The sequence below is a fragment of the Myotis lucifugus genome, unplaced genomic scaffold (genome assembly GCF_000147115.1).
Source record: "Myotis lucifugus unplaced genomic scaffold, Myoluc2.0 scaffold_80, whole genome shotgun sequence".
Lineage (NCBI taxonomy): Eukaryota > Metazoa > Chordata > Mammalia > Chiroptera > Vespertilionidae > Myotis > Myotis lucifugus.
Window position 1 is genome coordinate 1,772,468 of NW_005871128.1, and position 17,866 is coordinate 1,790,333.

The 17,866-nt window shown below is 37.2% G+C and overlaps 1 protein-coding gene across 1 annotated transcript in view; it reads right to left on the reverse strand.

Annotated features, from left to right (window-relative positions):
• Positions 1–17,866, reverse strand: part of BMP5 (bone morphogenetic protein 5) — a 117,133-nt gene that overhangs the window by 41,536 nt on the left and 57,731 nt on the right. The window contains exons 2-3 of the mRNA XM_006090709.2: positions 16,140–16,332; positions 931–1,079 (exon numbers count right to left, since the gene is read on the reverse strand). Of these exons, the coding sequence (XP_006090771.1) occupies positions 931–1,079; positions 16,140–16,332 (342 nt within the window). The remainder of the gene's footprint in view (positions 1–930; positions 1,080–16,139; positions 16,333–17,866) is intronic.

Here is a 17,866-nt window from a genome sequence, read left to right on the forward strand (position 1 = left end):
CCACTGTCCTCCCCTGCAGGCCTGGTCCCCCCCCAACTGCCCTCCCCTGCCAGCCTGATGGCCCCAACTGCCCTCCCCTGCAGGCCTGGTCACCCCCAACTGCCCTCCCCTGCAGGCCAGGTCGCCCCCAACTGCCCTCCCCTGCAGGCCATCTTGTGACAATGCGGGGGCAGCCATTTTGGGATGATGTGGGGGCGGCCATCTTGTGGCAGCCATCCTGTGATGACGTGGTGGCGGCCATCTTGTGATGACATGGGGGTGGCCATCTTCTGATGATGCAAGGGCATGAGGGTCAATTTTCAAATTACCTCTTTATTATATAGGATGTTAAGACCTAACTCAATATTATTTTCTTTTTGTGTGTGTGTGACTCTTTTGTTCCATCCCCAGCCTCTCTTCCCCTATTAGTAGTTATTATTAGAACTATTAATAATTATTAGTAGTTCTTTTGTTTGCTTACTTGGCACCTTTTAAAATATATATTCTTTGTTATTTTTAGTCAGGTTTTGAAATACAATTTACACATGGTAATACTCGTTCTGACTTAATGTATAGTTCTATTCATGTTTACAAATAATATAGTTTTGTAACCACCACCATATCAAGATATAGATCCATAGCACCTTGTATACAGTTTCTTTTGGTCTTATTATATTACATTATTTCTGCTTGCGTACACATTTTCAATACAAGATTAAAAACTCCTTGAGAGCAGGAACAGTACCTACTTTACCTCTCCACCCTTGACAATAAATGCATGTTGAGTAAATGTGTTCATAAATGGATTAACTAATTACTATACTGCACTATCCTATGGAATACACTACCTTGCACATCGTAAGTATAAAGAACATATTGGTTAAATTGAACAAAAAGCTATAATGTGTCAAAACCAGCACCACAAAAAAATACATGAAATTCAGTGCTTACCATCTCCTGTTTCTGCACAGAGTTGTAAGCCCAAATTGTTCTGTGGATTAATCACCCAATGATTGCTGGTCACAGTGATATCAAAGACAAGCCAACCCACATCTAAAGCCTGGGCCTTTCTTGTGTCTAACAAAAACAGATCTGCATCCCTGAGGAGAAAAAGAACAACAATAAAAAAAAGTTATAGGTTGGAACGAAGACCAGCATTTCCTATACTTAAGTGAAAACATTACCAAAGCACTTTTTAAAATAACAGGAGTTAATTAAAGAACAAGGGAAACAAGCAACTCAAGTGATGAGTAATAAGATACAGAACCTTTTTTACTGCTAGACTCCTAACCCAAACCTGGTGCAGATTAGTAATATCTGAAAGTAATTTTCATTTTCCTGCTCCTCACTGGCCTTTACAAATTGACTTAGTGAGCTTGATTTGGTCCCCGATAATCAGTGTTCCCCAAAACCACTATCTGTAAGTAGCTCTCACTGGCAAGTTCCCAGGCAAGGATTAAACTGAGTAGAGACAGAAGTGAAAGTAGCTCCACTGGTTTGGATGAATGTGGATTCCTAAAGGAATCGAGCACAGAGATAGTTTTCCATTTGTTTCTATTTTCATTATCAATTTTCCCATTTTGTTATACATATGTTTATTTCATTTTCCATTTTATATAAATTATTTTATGGATATCCAAGGTCTAAGAGCAGGTCAGAGAATGCACTATTGAATAAAGGGGTAAATTCCATGGATTGAGCAAAAAGTCTACCCTGAGTTGCTTTAATATCTTCAGCATGTGTAAGTCCCTTGAGGACAGTAATAGCTATAGATATGAACTTGTATATTTTAGAAAAATCTCCACAATGTTGCTTTTATTAGCATTTACCAATCTTAACTTTAGCATTAAATTTATAAATGTATGAATATTGGTTTAATTATGATGAATTATTTTATTTATTCTTTTCTTACTATAGGCAGCCTCTGAGCTAAATGTCACATATTTCTGACATTTAATCTTTACAGATGCTCTGATGTAAAGATTGAGGCTCAGATAGGTTAATGGTAAAATATTGGCACTCCTTCAAAGCAAAATAGAAATAATTCTATTGTGCATTTTTATGACCTTTTATACTGTGATGAATCTGTTAAAGAGCTTATTATTTATGTGAGGAAAATCAGAACTATGGAATAATAAGCTATGTTAAATACTGTTTACTGCATTTGCAATCTATGTGCATCATAGAAGTCATTTCAAAGATGACTTACAATATGTCCAAAGAAAATTTTGAATAAAATCAAATCATGCAAATGGTAATTCTTTAGATAACATGCTCTATAGTTAAAAATGAACCAATTTTAACAGAAGTGAAGAATCTCAGTCAATATTTTAGAAGCTTCATCTTCATTTCTTTATTTCAACTTGATTTATGCCATTCTCCCATTAACCTGGAGAAGATACTATGGAACTTCCATTCTCCTTCACAATTTTAATCATAGTGTATACCAAAGAAGGGTTGCAGACACTTATATTATATCCCAAATGTGACTCCGTTGAAGATACCACAGACACAGGACAAGCATGTACCACAAAACAATGAAAAGTTTCAAACAGTTCCCCACTTGAATTTTAAGAACCATAATAGAATGCCAATTCTCCCTCTTCCTCCTAACTTAGAAAACCCACCAAATAAACAAGCTTGAAGAAAAGCTTATCTTTATAATTTTGAGATATTTAGTATCTTTGAGACTATAATCTTAGAATATTAACTTAATCATATTAAGTTAATAATGAAAGTTTTAAACAAAAGAAGAAGTCATGCTGTATCTTGGTAAATATCAAAGTGCTACCTGTGTCAAGTCTGCTTTCATTTGAAACATGGTAATAATATTCTAATAAATACTGAAAAGCTTATAACAACATTCCTTGGCACGATATAAGTAAACCCTTGAAAAACTAAGGGGTAAATTTTGACAACAGTTTCAACTAGTTAAAAATATCCTATCTAATAAAAGAGTAACATACAAATTGACCATCACTCCAACACAAAAGATGGCCACCCCCATGTGGACACAAGATGGCCACCACAAGATGGCCAGCAGGGGAGGGCAGTTGTGGGTGATCAGGCCAGCAGGGGAGGGCAGTTGGGGGGACCAGGCAAGCAGGGGAGGGCAGTTGGGAGTGACCAGGCTGGCAAGAGAGGGCAATTTGGGGTGACTAGGCCAGCAGGGGAGGACAGTTAGGGGCAGTCAGGCCAGGAGGGGAGCAGTTAGGCGTCGATCAGGCTGGCATGGGAGTGGTTAAGGGGTGATCAGGCTGGCAGGCAGAAGTGGTTAGGGGCAATCAGGCAGGCAGGCAGGAAAGCAGTTGGGAGACAGCAGTCGGGCCTAAATGGGCAGTCGGACATCCCTCGAAGGGTCCCAGATTGGAGAGGGTGAAGGCTGGGCTAAGGGACACCCCCCCTCCCGTGCACAAATTTTGTGCCCTGGGCCTCTAGTCATTAGATAATCATTAAGGTGGTATTTTCTATTATTTTTAAATTGTTCTACTTTTCTAGAAAAAGTAATCCCCAAACTATCTATGTTCATGTCTCAAAACTGTCAAGCATGTCTATGGGGAAAATAGTTCCAGTTTTAATAGATATATCTAGAAAAAGCACCAATCAAAGAATTCAAGCAAGCCCTAAATATCTGAATTCCAGTGATGCAAATCCAAATTCATTGGAAGGTAAATCTAAGTAAATAGTATGCTTTGAAAAATTCATATATTTGTAGTTCACCTCTGGAAGGTTATAAAGGTTCGACTGCTTTCATAAGCTTCATGGTTTCCTATTCTTGACCAAAGCTACTTTATTTTTACTTTTTTTAAATTTTAGTTTGACCACATGTATTCTTTAATTTCTCCTCTCTTATATAAGAAGTCCTTCTAAATTACCTACAGACAAGAGACTATGCTTGGGGAGAATCAAGTCTATTATTAATAAGCACAATGTTAATAATTCTATAATTTTCTCTTATGTAGCAACTTTCACCCAGCATCTTAAAAATAAATCTCACAAGTTTTTTCTTTTGAAGTATAAAATTACTCCACTAAGGACTAGCACTCATCTCACTGCAAACAGTAGACTATACTAAATATGTACTATAAACAATATAAAGTAAACTTGTTAAAGTTGCCCCATCTTACCATTTTTACCTGACTGTTTTTAAAGAGAGGGGAGGGTAAAATAATGAAGGTATTAAGAAGTACAAATTGGTTGTTACAGAATAGTCATGGGGATGTAAAGTACAGCATAGGACTATAATCAATCATATTCCAATAACTATCTCACAGATGGATGTGAGATTTATCGAGATGACCACTTAGTTATATAATGTCTAATTACTGGGGTATACACCTGAAACGAATATAATAATGTATGCCAACTGCAATTGAAAATAAAAAATGATAAAAGACAAAACTAATAATAATTGAAAAATAAAATTAGGGCAAAAAGAAAAAAATATTAATGTATTTAAAAATTATGCAGTAGAGAGAAAGTATATATGTATAATATACTCATTTATAGCAGAAATAAATACGTAATATAATTTCTTTATATTTTGTGCTATCATAAGAATGAAATTAAAGTCTGCATTCTAGCCAATAAAAAGTCCATTTACATGGATGTAAATAAGCAAATATTTCATTAGTTTCCTAAAGCTGCCTTACCAAAGTACCACAGGTTAGTTGGCTTAAGCAACAGAAATTTATTATCTCAGTTCTGGAGGATAGAAGTCCAAAGTCAAGGTGTTGTCATGGTTGGTTGGTTTGAGGACCACGAGGGAATGATTTATTCCAGGCCTCTCTCCTTGGCTTATAGTCATCTTCTCCCTGTGTCTTCCTACCATCTACCCTCTACATGTGTGCCTATGTCCAAATTTTCCTCTTTTCTAAGGGAAACAAGTTAGTTCTCCAAACTTTAACACCATCACCACATGCAAAAGCAGCAGCCTTACATAAACTGTTTAATTGGGTCCCATAATTGCAGAGTCAAGTCACTGTAGTAAATCCCTTATTCCTTTTCATTCATAACTAGAGGCCCAGTGCATGAAAATCCATGCACTGGAGGGGGGTCCCTCAGCCTGGCCTGCCCCCTCTCACAGTCCAGGAGCCCTCAGGGGCGGGAGGTGACCTGGTGATCAGTGGAAGGTGACGCCCCATCACACTTCTGCTGCTGCCACTGCCGGTAGCACAAGCCTCAGCTGGCCCTGGTTACCTGAGCCTCAGGCAGCCCTGGGCGGCTGGGCAGCCGCCATCTGAGACTTGCCTGCACCTCAGGCTGGCCCTGGGCAGCTGGGGGGCTGAAGGGACTGGGGGACTCCAGAGGCAGGCTCACAGAGCAGCTGGGCCCGCCTGGGGGTGGACCCGGCCTTGCCACGCGCCTGCCACCCCTGCGGGGCTGAGGGAACTTGGCACTGTCATCTTGTGGCTGTGTGCGCCGCCACCTTTGAGGGTGTGGCAGTCAATTAGCATATCCCCTCCTTATTGACTGTGGGCGCTGCCATCTTTGCAATGGCCTGAGGGTCAATTAGCATATTCCCTCTTAATTAGATGGGATGGCTTGATTTTTCTCATCAAACACTAACTGACAAGCTCCCTGGTATGAGTTGTATTATGTCCTCCCAAAATATATGGGGAAGTCCTAATTCTTGTAAATGTGGTCTTATTTGGAAATAGGATCTTTACAGTTATAATCAAGTTAAAACCAGGTCGTTAGGGTGAGTTCTAATCTAATATGGCTACTGTCCTTATAAGAAGGAACAGATCCTTGGCCGGTTTGCTCAGTGGTTAGAGCAGGGCTCTGGGATGAAAGGGTACTTACCTCAGTTGCAGTAAAGGGCATGTACCTCAGTTGCAGGCAACCAATCAATGTGCTTCTCTCACATTGATGTCCCTCCCTCCCTCCCTCCCTCCCCACTCTCTAAAAGAATAAATCAATGGAAAAAATATCCTTGTGTGAAGATTAGAGAAAAAAGCAGCAGAAAAAGACACAGAGATAAAAACACACCATGGAGACAGTTATATGGAAACAGTCAGAGATGAAAATTATGTTGACACAAGCCAAGGAACTTCTATGGCTACCAGAAAATGGAAGAAGCAAAAAATAATTCTTGCTTATAGGTTTTGGAGGGAGTATGGCCCTAAAAACACCTTAATTTGGGACTTCAAGCCTCCAGACGCTGAGCTTGGCTAAGATATGAAGAAGTGAAATACTGTGGAATTTGGGGCCGTGGGAGAAAACAGAAATAAGTAAAGGGATTTTTAGTTAATGCAAGAAATATGAGGATATTTACAGGACACACTTAAATTCATATTTATAAAATAGAACATTTTGCATTATTTTAACACAAGAAGAAATGTGCGTGGATAACACTGGATGTACCAAAATAAGTATCTGCTTTGTCATCTCTCTATGACACTGTCCTTGTATTTCACAGGTAAAAGTTCTTTATAAATTAAATCACTTCTTGGCAAGGGAATTGGATAAACTAACATGCATTGGAAGGATGGAAACCCATTCATCTTTTGCTGAAATCCATTTTATCAAGGGTACTATATCGCAGACTTGTGGAAATATATTATCTTGCTTGTTTCTAAATATGATTAGCAAACATTTCTCATTGCTATTTTCTTGCTTACGCAGAAGGTATAAGACTCATGGATCCTTAAAGAGCTTCATTTAAGTTTATCTTTATAAAGCAAAGAATCAGAGTTGGAGTTGGTATCTGTTTAATTTTAACAATGACTTGCTATACTTAGGCCTTGCTTGATAGGAGAAAAAAAATAAGTTACTTTTCTGAGTTACTGTTTCTTCTTCTTTAAATGAATATTAAAATAATATTGAGAAGGCAAGGTGGAGGCGGTGGCCTTAGGCTCCAAGGTGATGGCCCCCAGCTGGCCCACTTGAGAGCAAGCACCACATGGAGCACTCTGGCTGGGACAAGCTGGAGGACAAGAATCTGTGCCCAGTGAAGGGCCCCAGGCTTTCCCCTCAAGTTCAAGAGGGAGCAGGCTGGGGAGTGGCCAGCTGGCCTCAGCCCCCAAGGCCTGGCTGAGGGAGGTGGGGAGGGCAGCCCACCTGGAGTAGAGCCTGGTGGCAGAGGCTGAGGCTGAGCCACATTGAAGAAGAACAAGGGCAGTCAGGGCAGCCCGCCCAAGGACAAGCACTAAGTCAACATCATGACCACCTAGAAGAGCAGACGCTCATGACGCTGTTCAAAATGCCATTATAGAAAAACAAAAACAAAAACAAAGAAAGCCCACAAGAATGGCCAGTGAAGTGGACGTCTCCTTGCCTGCCCAGCCTGCTGCCTCCCAGCCTGGGTGGGCTACTCTCTCAGGTGGTCAGAGCAGCAGATATTCAGCCTGTTAAAGTTGTCTGTAGTTAGGAAATAAAACCTTTCAAGTTGCTAATCATCATCATCATCTACCTCATCAGTCTATGGCAAGGAGAAGAGGATATAAATATAAAAATGCTATATAAATTACTATAACTGCAATTTTCTTACCAAAACACATTTATGGCATTTGAGTGTGTATGTACGTTGTATGCATTATGCTTAATGGAAAATTAGGGCCAGAAATGATATATGCACCCAGCCAGTGTGGATCAGAGGTTGAGTGTTGACCCATAAATCAAGAGGTCGCTGGTTTGATTCCTGGTCAGGGCACATGCCTGGGTTGCAGGCTCAGTCCCCAATAGGGGATGTGCAGGAGGCAGCCTATCAATGTTTCTATCTCTATATCCTTCTCCCTTTCTCTCTTTCTCTAAAAATCAATTAAACAAAACAAAAGAAACGATTATGCAATTATTATTGCTAAAAGTCATTAATAACCCATAGTTATAAATTTTGGATATAGGAATTCATTTATTTACTTTAACTTCAGTAACATTTATTGATACATATGACATAATAAAACTTTGTCTCTGCCCAGCAGTGTGCCTCAGTGGTTGAGCATCAACCTATGAACCAGGAGGTCATGGTTTGATTCCCAGTCAGGGTACATGCCTGGGTTGGGGGCTGAATTCCCAGTGGGGGGCATGCTGGAGTCAGCCAATCAATGGTTCTCTTTCATCATTGATGTTTCTATCTCTCTCTCCCTCTCCCTTCCTCTCTAAAATCAATCAATTAATCAATCAATATATATATATTTTAAAAAAAACGTTGTCTCTAAATTTAATAGAAGAAAAACTTAATTTGAAAACATCAAAAATAAGTCAAATTATTTATATAATAAATAAAAGATAAAGAGAAATATTCTTTGGATTGAAATAATAGATTTCAATTATATGTACACTACATATGTTTGTACACACACACACACACACACACACATATATATATATATATATATATATATATATATATATAGAGAGAGAGAGAGAGAGAGAGAGAGAGAGAGAGAGAAAACAGTTCACCATGAGTAAAACCATTATGTAAACATAGCCAAGAAAAACTTTGAGAAATTGTGTGGAAGATACATGGATACATTTTAGAGGAAAAGTTGTACTCCTCCATTTTCATTAGAAATGAGCCTTTCAGTCCACAGTGACATCGCCATTATTCCCCAAATTTCTATTACAACTATTTCACCTCCTTCCATCCCCTTTTGTCTTCTAAGAGCTTATTAAGTCTAGTAAAAATGTACTGATGGCCACCCAAGGAGAAACCATCCATCTTTCTCTGCGTCTTTGACATAAATATCACCACACCATTTAAGGAACTCGAGTAGAGCTCTATCGCAAAATACATTAGCAAGGGGATATAAATTAATAAAGGATATTCTCTGGAGTTTATAATGTCAAAAGTTGCTCTCTTGAGCCACTTTAGCTTAAAAGTGTAGGAATCAGCAATTGTGACAACCAAAAATGTCTCCAGACATTGCTAAATGTCTTGTGGGGGCCAAGTCACCCCAGTTGAGAACCGCTGAAATTGAGCATGATCCCAGCACAATTGAAGAAATGCAAGCTGTGCTTGTGTGCTGTCCTGTATACTTAGAGCAAACGTCATGGACCATCTGAGTGTCCTGCTCTGCTGCACTGCTCTCCAGAGCCCATGGAATTTTGCTGAGTAGAAATTGTCAATGTACGTTCTGAAGTATGTCCACAGAAGAATCACAAATCTTAGAGCAGCAGGAGGGGGGAGATGATGTAAATATGAAGCTGACTGTGAACTGGAATGATGACAGCTTAACTAAATATATCCAAGTAGTAAGGGTGGCTAATGACATCGAGCAAGCTAGCTTAAAATGTTTTTACAATGGAGTACAGACATTTATATTCATAGCAGAGCATTAGGAAAAGGTTGAGTTATGCATAGCAGATTTTCATGGGGAATATATAAATACATATATTTGTGAAAAAATTAATTCAAGTAAAGCACTTAGCACAGTGCCAGACACATGGTGAGTGCCCGTTAAATGGATAAGTGCTGGCTGCTATACTTTGTAGTAGTATTACAGGCATTGATCATTTTATTTGCATTACTTAATTTTTTTATACATTTAAACATTTTAACACTTAGGAATATTTCTTGTAGGATACAACTCTCTCTCTCTCTCTCTCTCTCTCTCTCTCTCTCTCTCTCTCCAGTTCTTACTCATCTCAAAAGACCCAACTCAAGAGGCTACCCCTAAGTCCCTGACCCTCCCACACGACGAATTAATTTCCCCTTCATTTGTGTTTCCACAACACTTAGTGCATACTTACATCATAGTGCTTAGCACTTTGTATTATAGTTATTAAAGTCTGTGTTGAGCAGGCCCACCACAGCTCCAGCCCTCGGGCTATGAGCTTTTGAGATCTTATTTACTAGGCCTTATGCCCCTGTGCTTGCCACATGGTAGGCATTCAGCAAAGCATGCCGAACTCAGCTGAATTATCTGGAAAATTCAATCATGTGGAAACCTCATTTCCCAATAATGCCAGATATATGAGGTGTGACTGAAGAGCAATGCCTTCTATATAGAATTTGGGGCTGTCAGCCTTTATGAAAAGATTAAATGAGTGAAATGATGCAAAGTGTGTTAACTTTTGACCAAGAAAAATAAAGATTTGGATAAATATCAGAACACTCCTTTAAATTGCACACATTTAAATATGAGTAAGGATAAATGGGGGAGGTGGGAGATGGTAAAATAAAATATATAATTTTAAGAGAATTAAGCCTCCCTGAGATAAATAAGTGTGAAAAGAGATGACGTTATGGTGTGTGTGTTTTCTTATTTGATTACATAACACTGTCAAAGAATTCATGGTTAATAGATCCATGTCTTTACTATAAAATATACCTAAAAAACATCAGTTTAAATTACTGCAAGGATTCAAAATACACACACACACACACACCGATTGTCAAGCATATTGCATTAAAGAGTACAGTCTGCACTGACCTTTCAATTGTTTCTGATTTTAATACAAAACATTAAGTAGATAAGATCCACGAGTTTGAAGACAGATGTTTTAACAGGTGACCCTAGCTTTAAAAATGGCCAGAGGTACTAGTTTCTTCTTCTTACCTCAATTTTAATTCTTTTTTTTTCTCAATCCTCACCCAAGGAGTGAGGATATTTTTCCATTGATTTTTAGAGAGAGTGGAAAGGAGCGGGGAAGAGGAGACAGAGACACAGAGAGAGAGAAACATCAACATGAAACACATTGACTGGTTGTCTCCTGCTCCAGCCCCAACCCAAGCAGGACATTGAACCTGCAACCAAGCTACATAGCTGAAATCCAACAAGCTGGAATCCAACCTGTGACCCTTAGGTCCACAGGCCCACTGAGTCAAACTGGCCAGGGCTATTTTACTTCTTTATTTAAGAAATATATGAAAGCACAGATATTCCATACTCCACAAATAATAATAACAATCAGATTTTAATATTACTTTTACAAATTAAAATTCTTTCGGTTTTGCCCAGCTGGAGTGGCTTCGTTGGTTGAGCATCATCCTGTGTACCAAAAGGAAGGATTAAAAAATAAAACGTTTCAGTTTTAACTGTGATCACATGATATAAAAATGAAGTATTTTTCATCTATTTCTCCTCACTTTCAGAAAATTGAAGTCAAGGTTCCCAATTGGTAGAAATGTTTTTCCATAGAATAAAGAAAGGAAAAACAGTATTTATTTCTCTTCATTTTCTGTGGGGGGAAAAATGCCTTTCATAGCTTATGAAAAACCAAGAGCAATTTATTTTTAAATCCTGATGTTTGTTTTGTTTTTATTTTTAAGCCTCTCTTCCTGGGAATGTTAATTTATAAAGTAATGTGTGGTATAAAGTTGTTTCATTATCTCTTCTCTGAACTATAATTATGCATATTTCTGATTATAAAAATAATCTTCATTGTAAAAATTTAGAAAGTACAGAAAAGGGGGGAAAATAAATTTTAAAATTACCCACAAGCCTGCAATGAGCACTTGATTTTTCCTTCCAATCTGTTTTCTACATTAATTTATTTAAAATTAATATAATAATGTATATAATTAGGTTTCTTGCTTTTGGTCAATTAACATTACAGTCTGAGCATTTTCCAAGATTACTAAATATTTTTATTTTATTTATTTATTTTTAATATATATTTTTATTGATGTCAGAGAGAAGGGAGAGGGAGAGAGAGAGAGACAGAAACATCAATGATGACAGAGAATCATTGATCGGCTGCTTCCTGCACACCCCACACTGGGGATCGAGCCCATAACCCAGGCATGTGCCCTTGACTGGAATTGAACCCAGGACCCTTCAGTCCGAAGGCCAACGCTCTATCCACTGAGCCAAACCAGCTAGGGCAAGATTACTAAATATTTTTAAAACTTAAGTTCTACTTGCTTTATAAAGTATAGCATTTCCATTTTCCAGGAAATTGAGTGTAACTTTTTCATCTTCTGTTTAAAATGTGTTCTCAAGTTATGCAATTGTAAACAGTAATATTGGGAATTTTTCAAAATAATATTCTGTACATTGGAAATGATCTATTCAATCTATGCCTCCTAGAATTTGGAATGGCAAAGCAAGAGAACACCAGATGAAGATATACATGTACTTTAGAAGTCATTTTTCAAAAATGTAGGAAAAAATTTTAGAAAAAATATCAGTAAAATCTTAGATCTTAGAGTAGATTTAAACATGCTAAAATATGTGAGTGCATTTCTATGAGACATGATCTGTATATTGCATTGTATATACATTTGAGACCCATATGATCTTACTAACCAATTTTACCCCAATAAATTTAACTTAAATTTTCTTTAAAAAATATGTCAAGACTTAGCCAAATTATACCCACAATACTAAAAAAGCATATTGAGCTCTAGCTGGTTTGGCTCAGTGGATAGAACTTTGACCCGTGGACTGAAGGGTCCTGGGTTCGATTACAGACAAGGATACATACCTCGGTTGCGGGATCCCTGGCCCCCTATTGGGGCTCATGTAGGAGGCAACCAGTTCCTGTGTCTCTCTCACATTGATGTTTCTCTCTCACTGCCTCTCCCCTTCCCTTCCACTTTCTCTCAAAATGAATGGGGAAGTATCCTCAGGTGAGGATGAACCAAAACCAAAATAAAACAAGCAAACAAAAGCATGTCAGTGTAGTTGTAGAAAAATGAGAATAATATTTTTTATTGGTATAATTGGGAAATACCAAAGTTTCAAGATACACAGTTGTCCCATTTTTAAGGGAAACTTAATTTCCCAAAACTAAAAGTCTAATAAGCTAAGCATCAATACCCGTAAATATTCCAAAATGTATTATTGCTGAAAATCTGCATGGATTCATTCAGAAATAAATCTATAAACAACTGTGAATAGATTCTTCTATTAGTCCTTATTTTCATCATTGTTATCATGTCTTAAATTATACAATTACATACTTAGAAAAGCTCAAAGGGTTAGCTAGTTCAATGGATAATATTAAAAAATATCCTGTAAAGATAGAACAATGGACCTAAATAAAAGTGAGGACCTTTAATTGTGATCAATGTAAAAGCCTATATATAGATTTAAAAAGTCAGTAAATATAATCCATAGTAGATAGACACCTGATGTACCAATAGTTCTTATAAAAACACCAATAATACTTTGTATGTTAACCATGTACAAATTCCACATGCATAAAAATATAATGTGAATGACCAAAAATAAAGATAATTCAAGAATTTTATAATAATGTTAATGGAAGTACTACTCCAGTCATGGGTAATAATTATTTCAAAACTTTAAATCACACCAAATAAATATATAGTGCTGGGGATAAAAATAAATAAATAAAACAAAATTACCTATGACACTATCTCTTTTTTAGGAGTTCACAGTTGAAGTGGGGAAACAGACAAAGAAATATATTTGGAGTATTGTTTTCAACGCTTGTCACTTTATTTTGGAAGATGCCATCATTATTTAGCATTAAAAATAATGTATTATAATATGCCAGGTCCTGTCTCTGAGAAAACCAAATTAGTATCCTCATTTCATAAATGGAACCACTAGATTGAGGTCTAAAAAACAAACAAACAGAAAAACAGCAACAAAAACCTCACAGAAAAATATCTAGAAAGTGTTAAAACAGATAAAGGAGCATAGAACTTTCTGACTTGGAATTATTGCTCTTGAAATAACATTGCATATGGATCAGTATTTGTTATTTTTTTGCATAATATATTTTTCACATTTTTATTACAGTGTACCCTGCTGAATCAATATTTCATAGGATATTAAGTATTTCACACCCAAAGAAAAAGATTCTGCAGCCAAATAATTTTGAGCAAGACTAGGTTTTCTTTATTATAAAGCCTTTCCAAGACTTTAAAATTCTGATATGCATTGTGACTCCTAGAGGGTGGTCTAACAGTTTTTTCTCAAATGCATTTGATCTCAGACTCTTTATTTTTATTCACCGATTTTTGTGAGGGGCTTGTGTTCCATGAAACAGCCATTGGGAAACTCTGGCACTCCAGAAGACCAAGAAAAATCTCAATGTCAGGAATTGGAAATCCTATATAATAAAAGTCTAATATGCTAAGCATCCAACCATTCCTTCAACCGTTCGACCAGTCGCTATGATGCGGACTGACCACCAGTGGCAGATGCTCTGACAGGTAGGTTAGCTTGCTGCTGGGGTCTGGCCAATCGGGACTCAGCAAGTCAGGCCAGACATGACCTGGAGCCCTCCCGCGGTCCCTCCGTGGCCCCGATCATGCACAGGTGGGATCCCTCAGCCTGGCCTGCACCCTCCAGTGATGTCAGAGAGCCAGTTTCAGCCTGATCCCCACAGGCCAGGCCAAGGGACCCCACCAGTGCACAAATCTGTGCACCAGTCTTCTAGTATTCATTAAGGAGACAAAGGGGCCTTTAAGGAGACATGATACCTGTCTTTAAATCTTTGTCTTATTCAAGAAAAGTACATAGTATTTCACCAAAGGGAAGATCTATATCTAATGAATAGAAGCTACCAGAAATGGATTTCACCTCAATATAACATTTCAATAAGTTAAAAGAAAATGTAAAAGCTGTCCAACAAAGGTGGCAAATCACCTGTAAAAGGTGTTACTAAGCAATTTTATCATTGTGTGAAAGGTTTGAAAACTCTGCTAAGCTCCGTGTTTTACTCTTTTATTTGATGGTTCATTTGCAGTAATTATCAACTGAGATGTCCATACAATTAGTATTTCAGATTTTCTATTCACTTTTTTGTACCATTTTGAATTAAACATTTTAGAAACAGAAGCCATAGGAAAACTGTCAGACCTATTGTAAATATGATGTCTTACATCAAAGCGCAAATAACGTTCTATAGATTTTCCAGTTCTTTGTTATTCAATCTAGGAAGGTTATATCTTTCTAAGAATTTGTTCATTCCTTCTAGGTTATTAAATATGGTGGCATATAGTCTTTCATAGTACCCTTGTATGATCCTTTGTATTTCTGTGGTGTCAGTCATAACTTTTCTGCTTTTATTTTGATTTTGTTTGTTCATTGGTGAGTCTAGGGAGAACTTTGTCAATTTTATTAATTTTTTCAAAGAACCAGCTCTTTGTTACATTATTTTTTGTATTGTCTTTTTGTTCTCTGTTTTATTTAATTCTGCTCTAATTTTTATTATTTTCTTCCTTCTACTGATGTTGGGCTGCATTTGTTCTACTTGAGATAGGCCTATAATAATATAAGCTTTTTTCTTATTACTGCTTCTGCTGCATCCCAAAAGTTTGGTATATTGTATTGTCATCCTTATTTGTCTCTATGTATCTTTTGATCTCTTCTTTTATTTCTTCTTTGACCCAAAGCAATTAATTAAAAAAAAAGACATGCCCAGCCAGCATTGTTCAGTGCTTGAGCATTGACCTATGAACAAGGAGGTCACAGTTTGACTCTTGGTGAGGGCACATGCCTGTTGTGGGCTTAGTTCCCAGTGAGGAGCGCGCAGGAGGCAGCTGATCAATGATTCTCTCTCATCATTGATGTTTCTATCTCTTTCTCCCTCTCCCTTACTCTCTGAAATCAATAAAATAAAAAATTAAAAAGTAAAATGTTTTTTAAAAAGAGAGAAAATAAGATGAACAAACAAAAACTCAGAAACACAGACAACAATATGGTATTACTATAGGGAAAGGGGGCTGTGGAGAAGGTAGCAAAGGATTAAAAGGGTCAAATATATGATGACAGACAGAGATCTGACTTTGGGTAGTAACCACATGATGCAATATGCAGATAATGTATTATAGAATTGTATACTTGACACTTCTATAATGTTATTGACTAATGACACCCCAATAAATTTAATTTAAAAATACACATAAGGACACATACAATTTACACTTATTGCCAAAGAAAACCAAAGTCACTCTTCTTTAATTTAAAAAACACACCAAGTGATTTAGATCATTATATTATGAAATCATGTGCAGAATAAAATGGAAGTTTTCTCATTTATAAAATGACACAAAAGGCCTCGCATGTGGGGATGCATAAGACCATGTGACACACAGAGATTGGTGCCAGGAGTAGGGAAAAGCTGTGGAAGGTAGAAGACACATTTCAGATCAATTACTCTTGATATGTCTAGACCTCGTGTTCAATGCCATTACACCCAAAGAAAACATGATTTGATAGATCATATGGGTTATCAATGGATTTTACTACAATTCACATTTGTTTGCTAAAACAAGTTAGATATAAAGCCCATACCTATTTGCATATTCCTTGATGATCTGATATATGCTAATCTTAATTGTTTCATTTTCAAATCGATTGTTGCTCCGGTCCTTGTATATTCGAAATTCAGCTGCTGTAACTGCTTCTCCATGAGGAATTTGAGTAAGATCAAACCGGAATTCTTTGTAATGCCTTCGCTGGTGAGAAAAATCCTTGTCTCTTTCAACTAGAAAAGAAAAAAGAAGAGAGAAAATGAGCTTTTTATAAAATATGAAAATCAATGATAAATTCTCCAGCTTTGTAATTAAGACAAACAAGCAGGATATTCGAAAACTGGGAAAACACTAAAACCACAGACTCATACGTGTTTCCAGTTGAAGGAAACTCCACTAACCAACAACCTTCGGTTCAAAAGCAATATAACCTCTGTGGTTTTATTACAAATTCCTGGATCTTAAATGGAAAGGCTACCCCAAAATGTTTCTTAAAAGTGAAGGTTGAAAATTATTCCTAGTGTGTATCCAGTACCAGAACACAGAGGGTTCATACAGGAATTAGGAATACGTTATAGAAATTTCCAGAGTTCCAGGTGAAGTCGTTGGTGAGATTTAGCACAGCCAAGGGAGGAGAAGAAGAAGAAAGACTGAGAAATTGCAGGCACATAAGGACAGTGTTTATGACATTTCAGAGATCAAGTACATACAGCAAATTCATTTTCAGAATAAAGATTATTTCTAAAATGTCTCCCCCAAAAGAGTTTTTATTCTCCTTTCAGCAAATGAAATGTTTTGTTGCTTTTTAATATACTTTCATTAGTTCTTATAGATTGTTTAATACAACCTCCGTACCTGGGGTACAGCATACAAGCTCTCAAAGACCTCTTTCTGCTCTTCTTCAGAATTGAGAAGGGAATATATTTCCCCCTTCAGCAATCTTCCAATAAATAAAGTCAGAGAACGTTACCTCTTGGGCATATTAAGGGATGTTGAAGAATTCAGCAGAGCAGGTGTCCAGCATATTATTAATTCGGCTTTGTAAAATACTTTATTATTTGATACACTCTATATGTACTGGGTACCAAAAACTTTCTTACAAAATACCTATTCAAAGGGTTCATTTTTTGCGATGCAATATCATTTGATGGTTTCTCGGTATTACTAAGTTTCTCAAAAACTCAGTTATGTAGGGTAATTTACAACAGATCACAAAAAGCCCACTGAAAAACTCTGTATGCGAGGTGTCTCATTTTACAGTTTTCCAGTGATATGTTTCATTGCTAACTTTTGTTCCAAGAAAATAAAAAATGTCTAAGTTGTATAAATAAATTCAAGTTCTTGGATTAAGATACAAAAATATATTTAGGGGTTTAATTGAAATTATGTCAACACTGCTATATATATCAAAAACTTGGGGTCCGAAACGAGAAAAGGGTTAAGATTAAGGAAGAGAGAAGAGGGTCATGACCATCCAGGAATGACTGTGGGAGAGGAGGCTGCTAGACCTGTGTTCTAGGGCCAGATGGGTTCCACATCTGAGAGGAAGTTTATGACAAAGGCACCCACAATTCCTCGGCTTCATCATCCAAAATAATCTCCGGTTTACTTTCCCCAGAAGAGCAGGCAGTGGTTTAGGAGAATGCAGAGCTCATCCCCAGCCCCACCACAGACACCTATGCCAGCAAAGAGAAGACTATAGACTATACCTGGAGGCATTTTTGTCCCATGGAGTTTGGCAAGGATGGTGCTCTTGGGCTGTCGGAC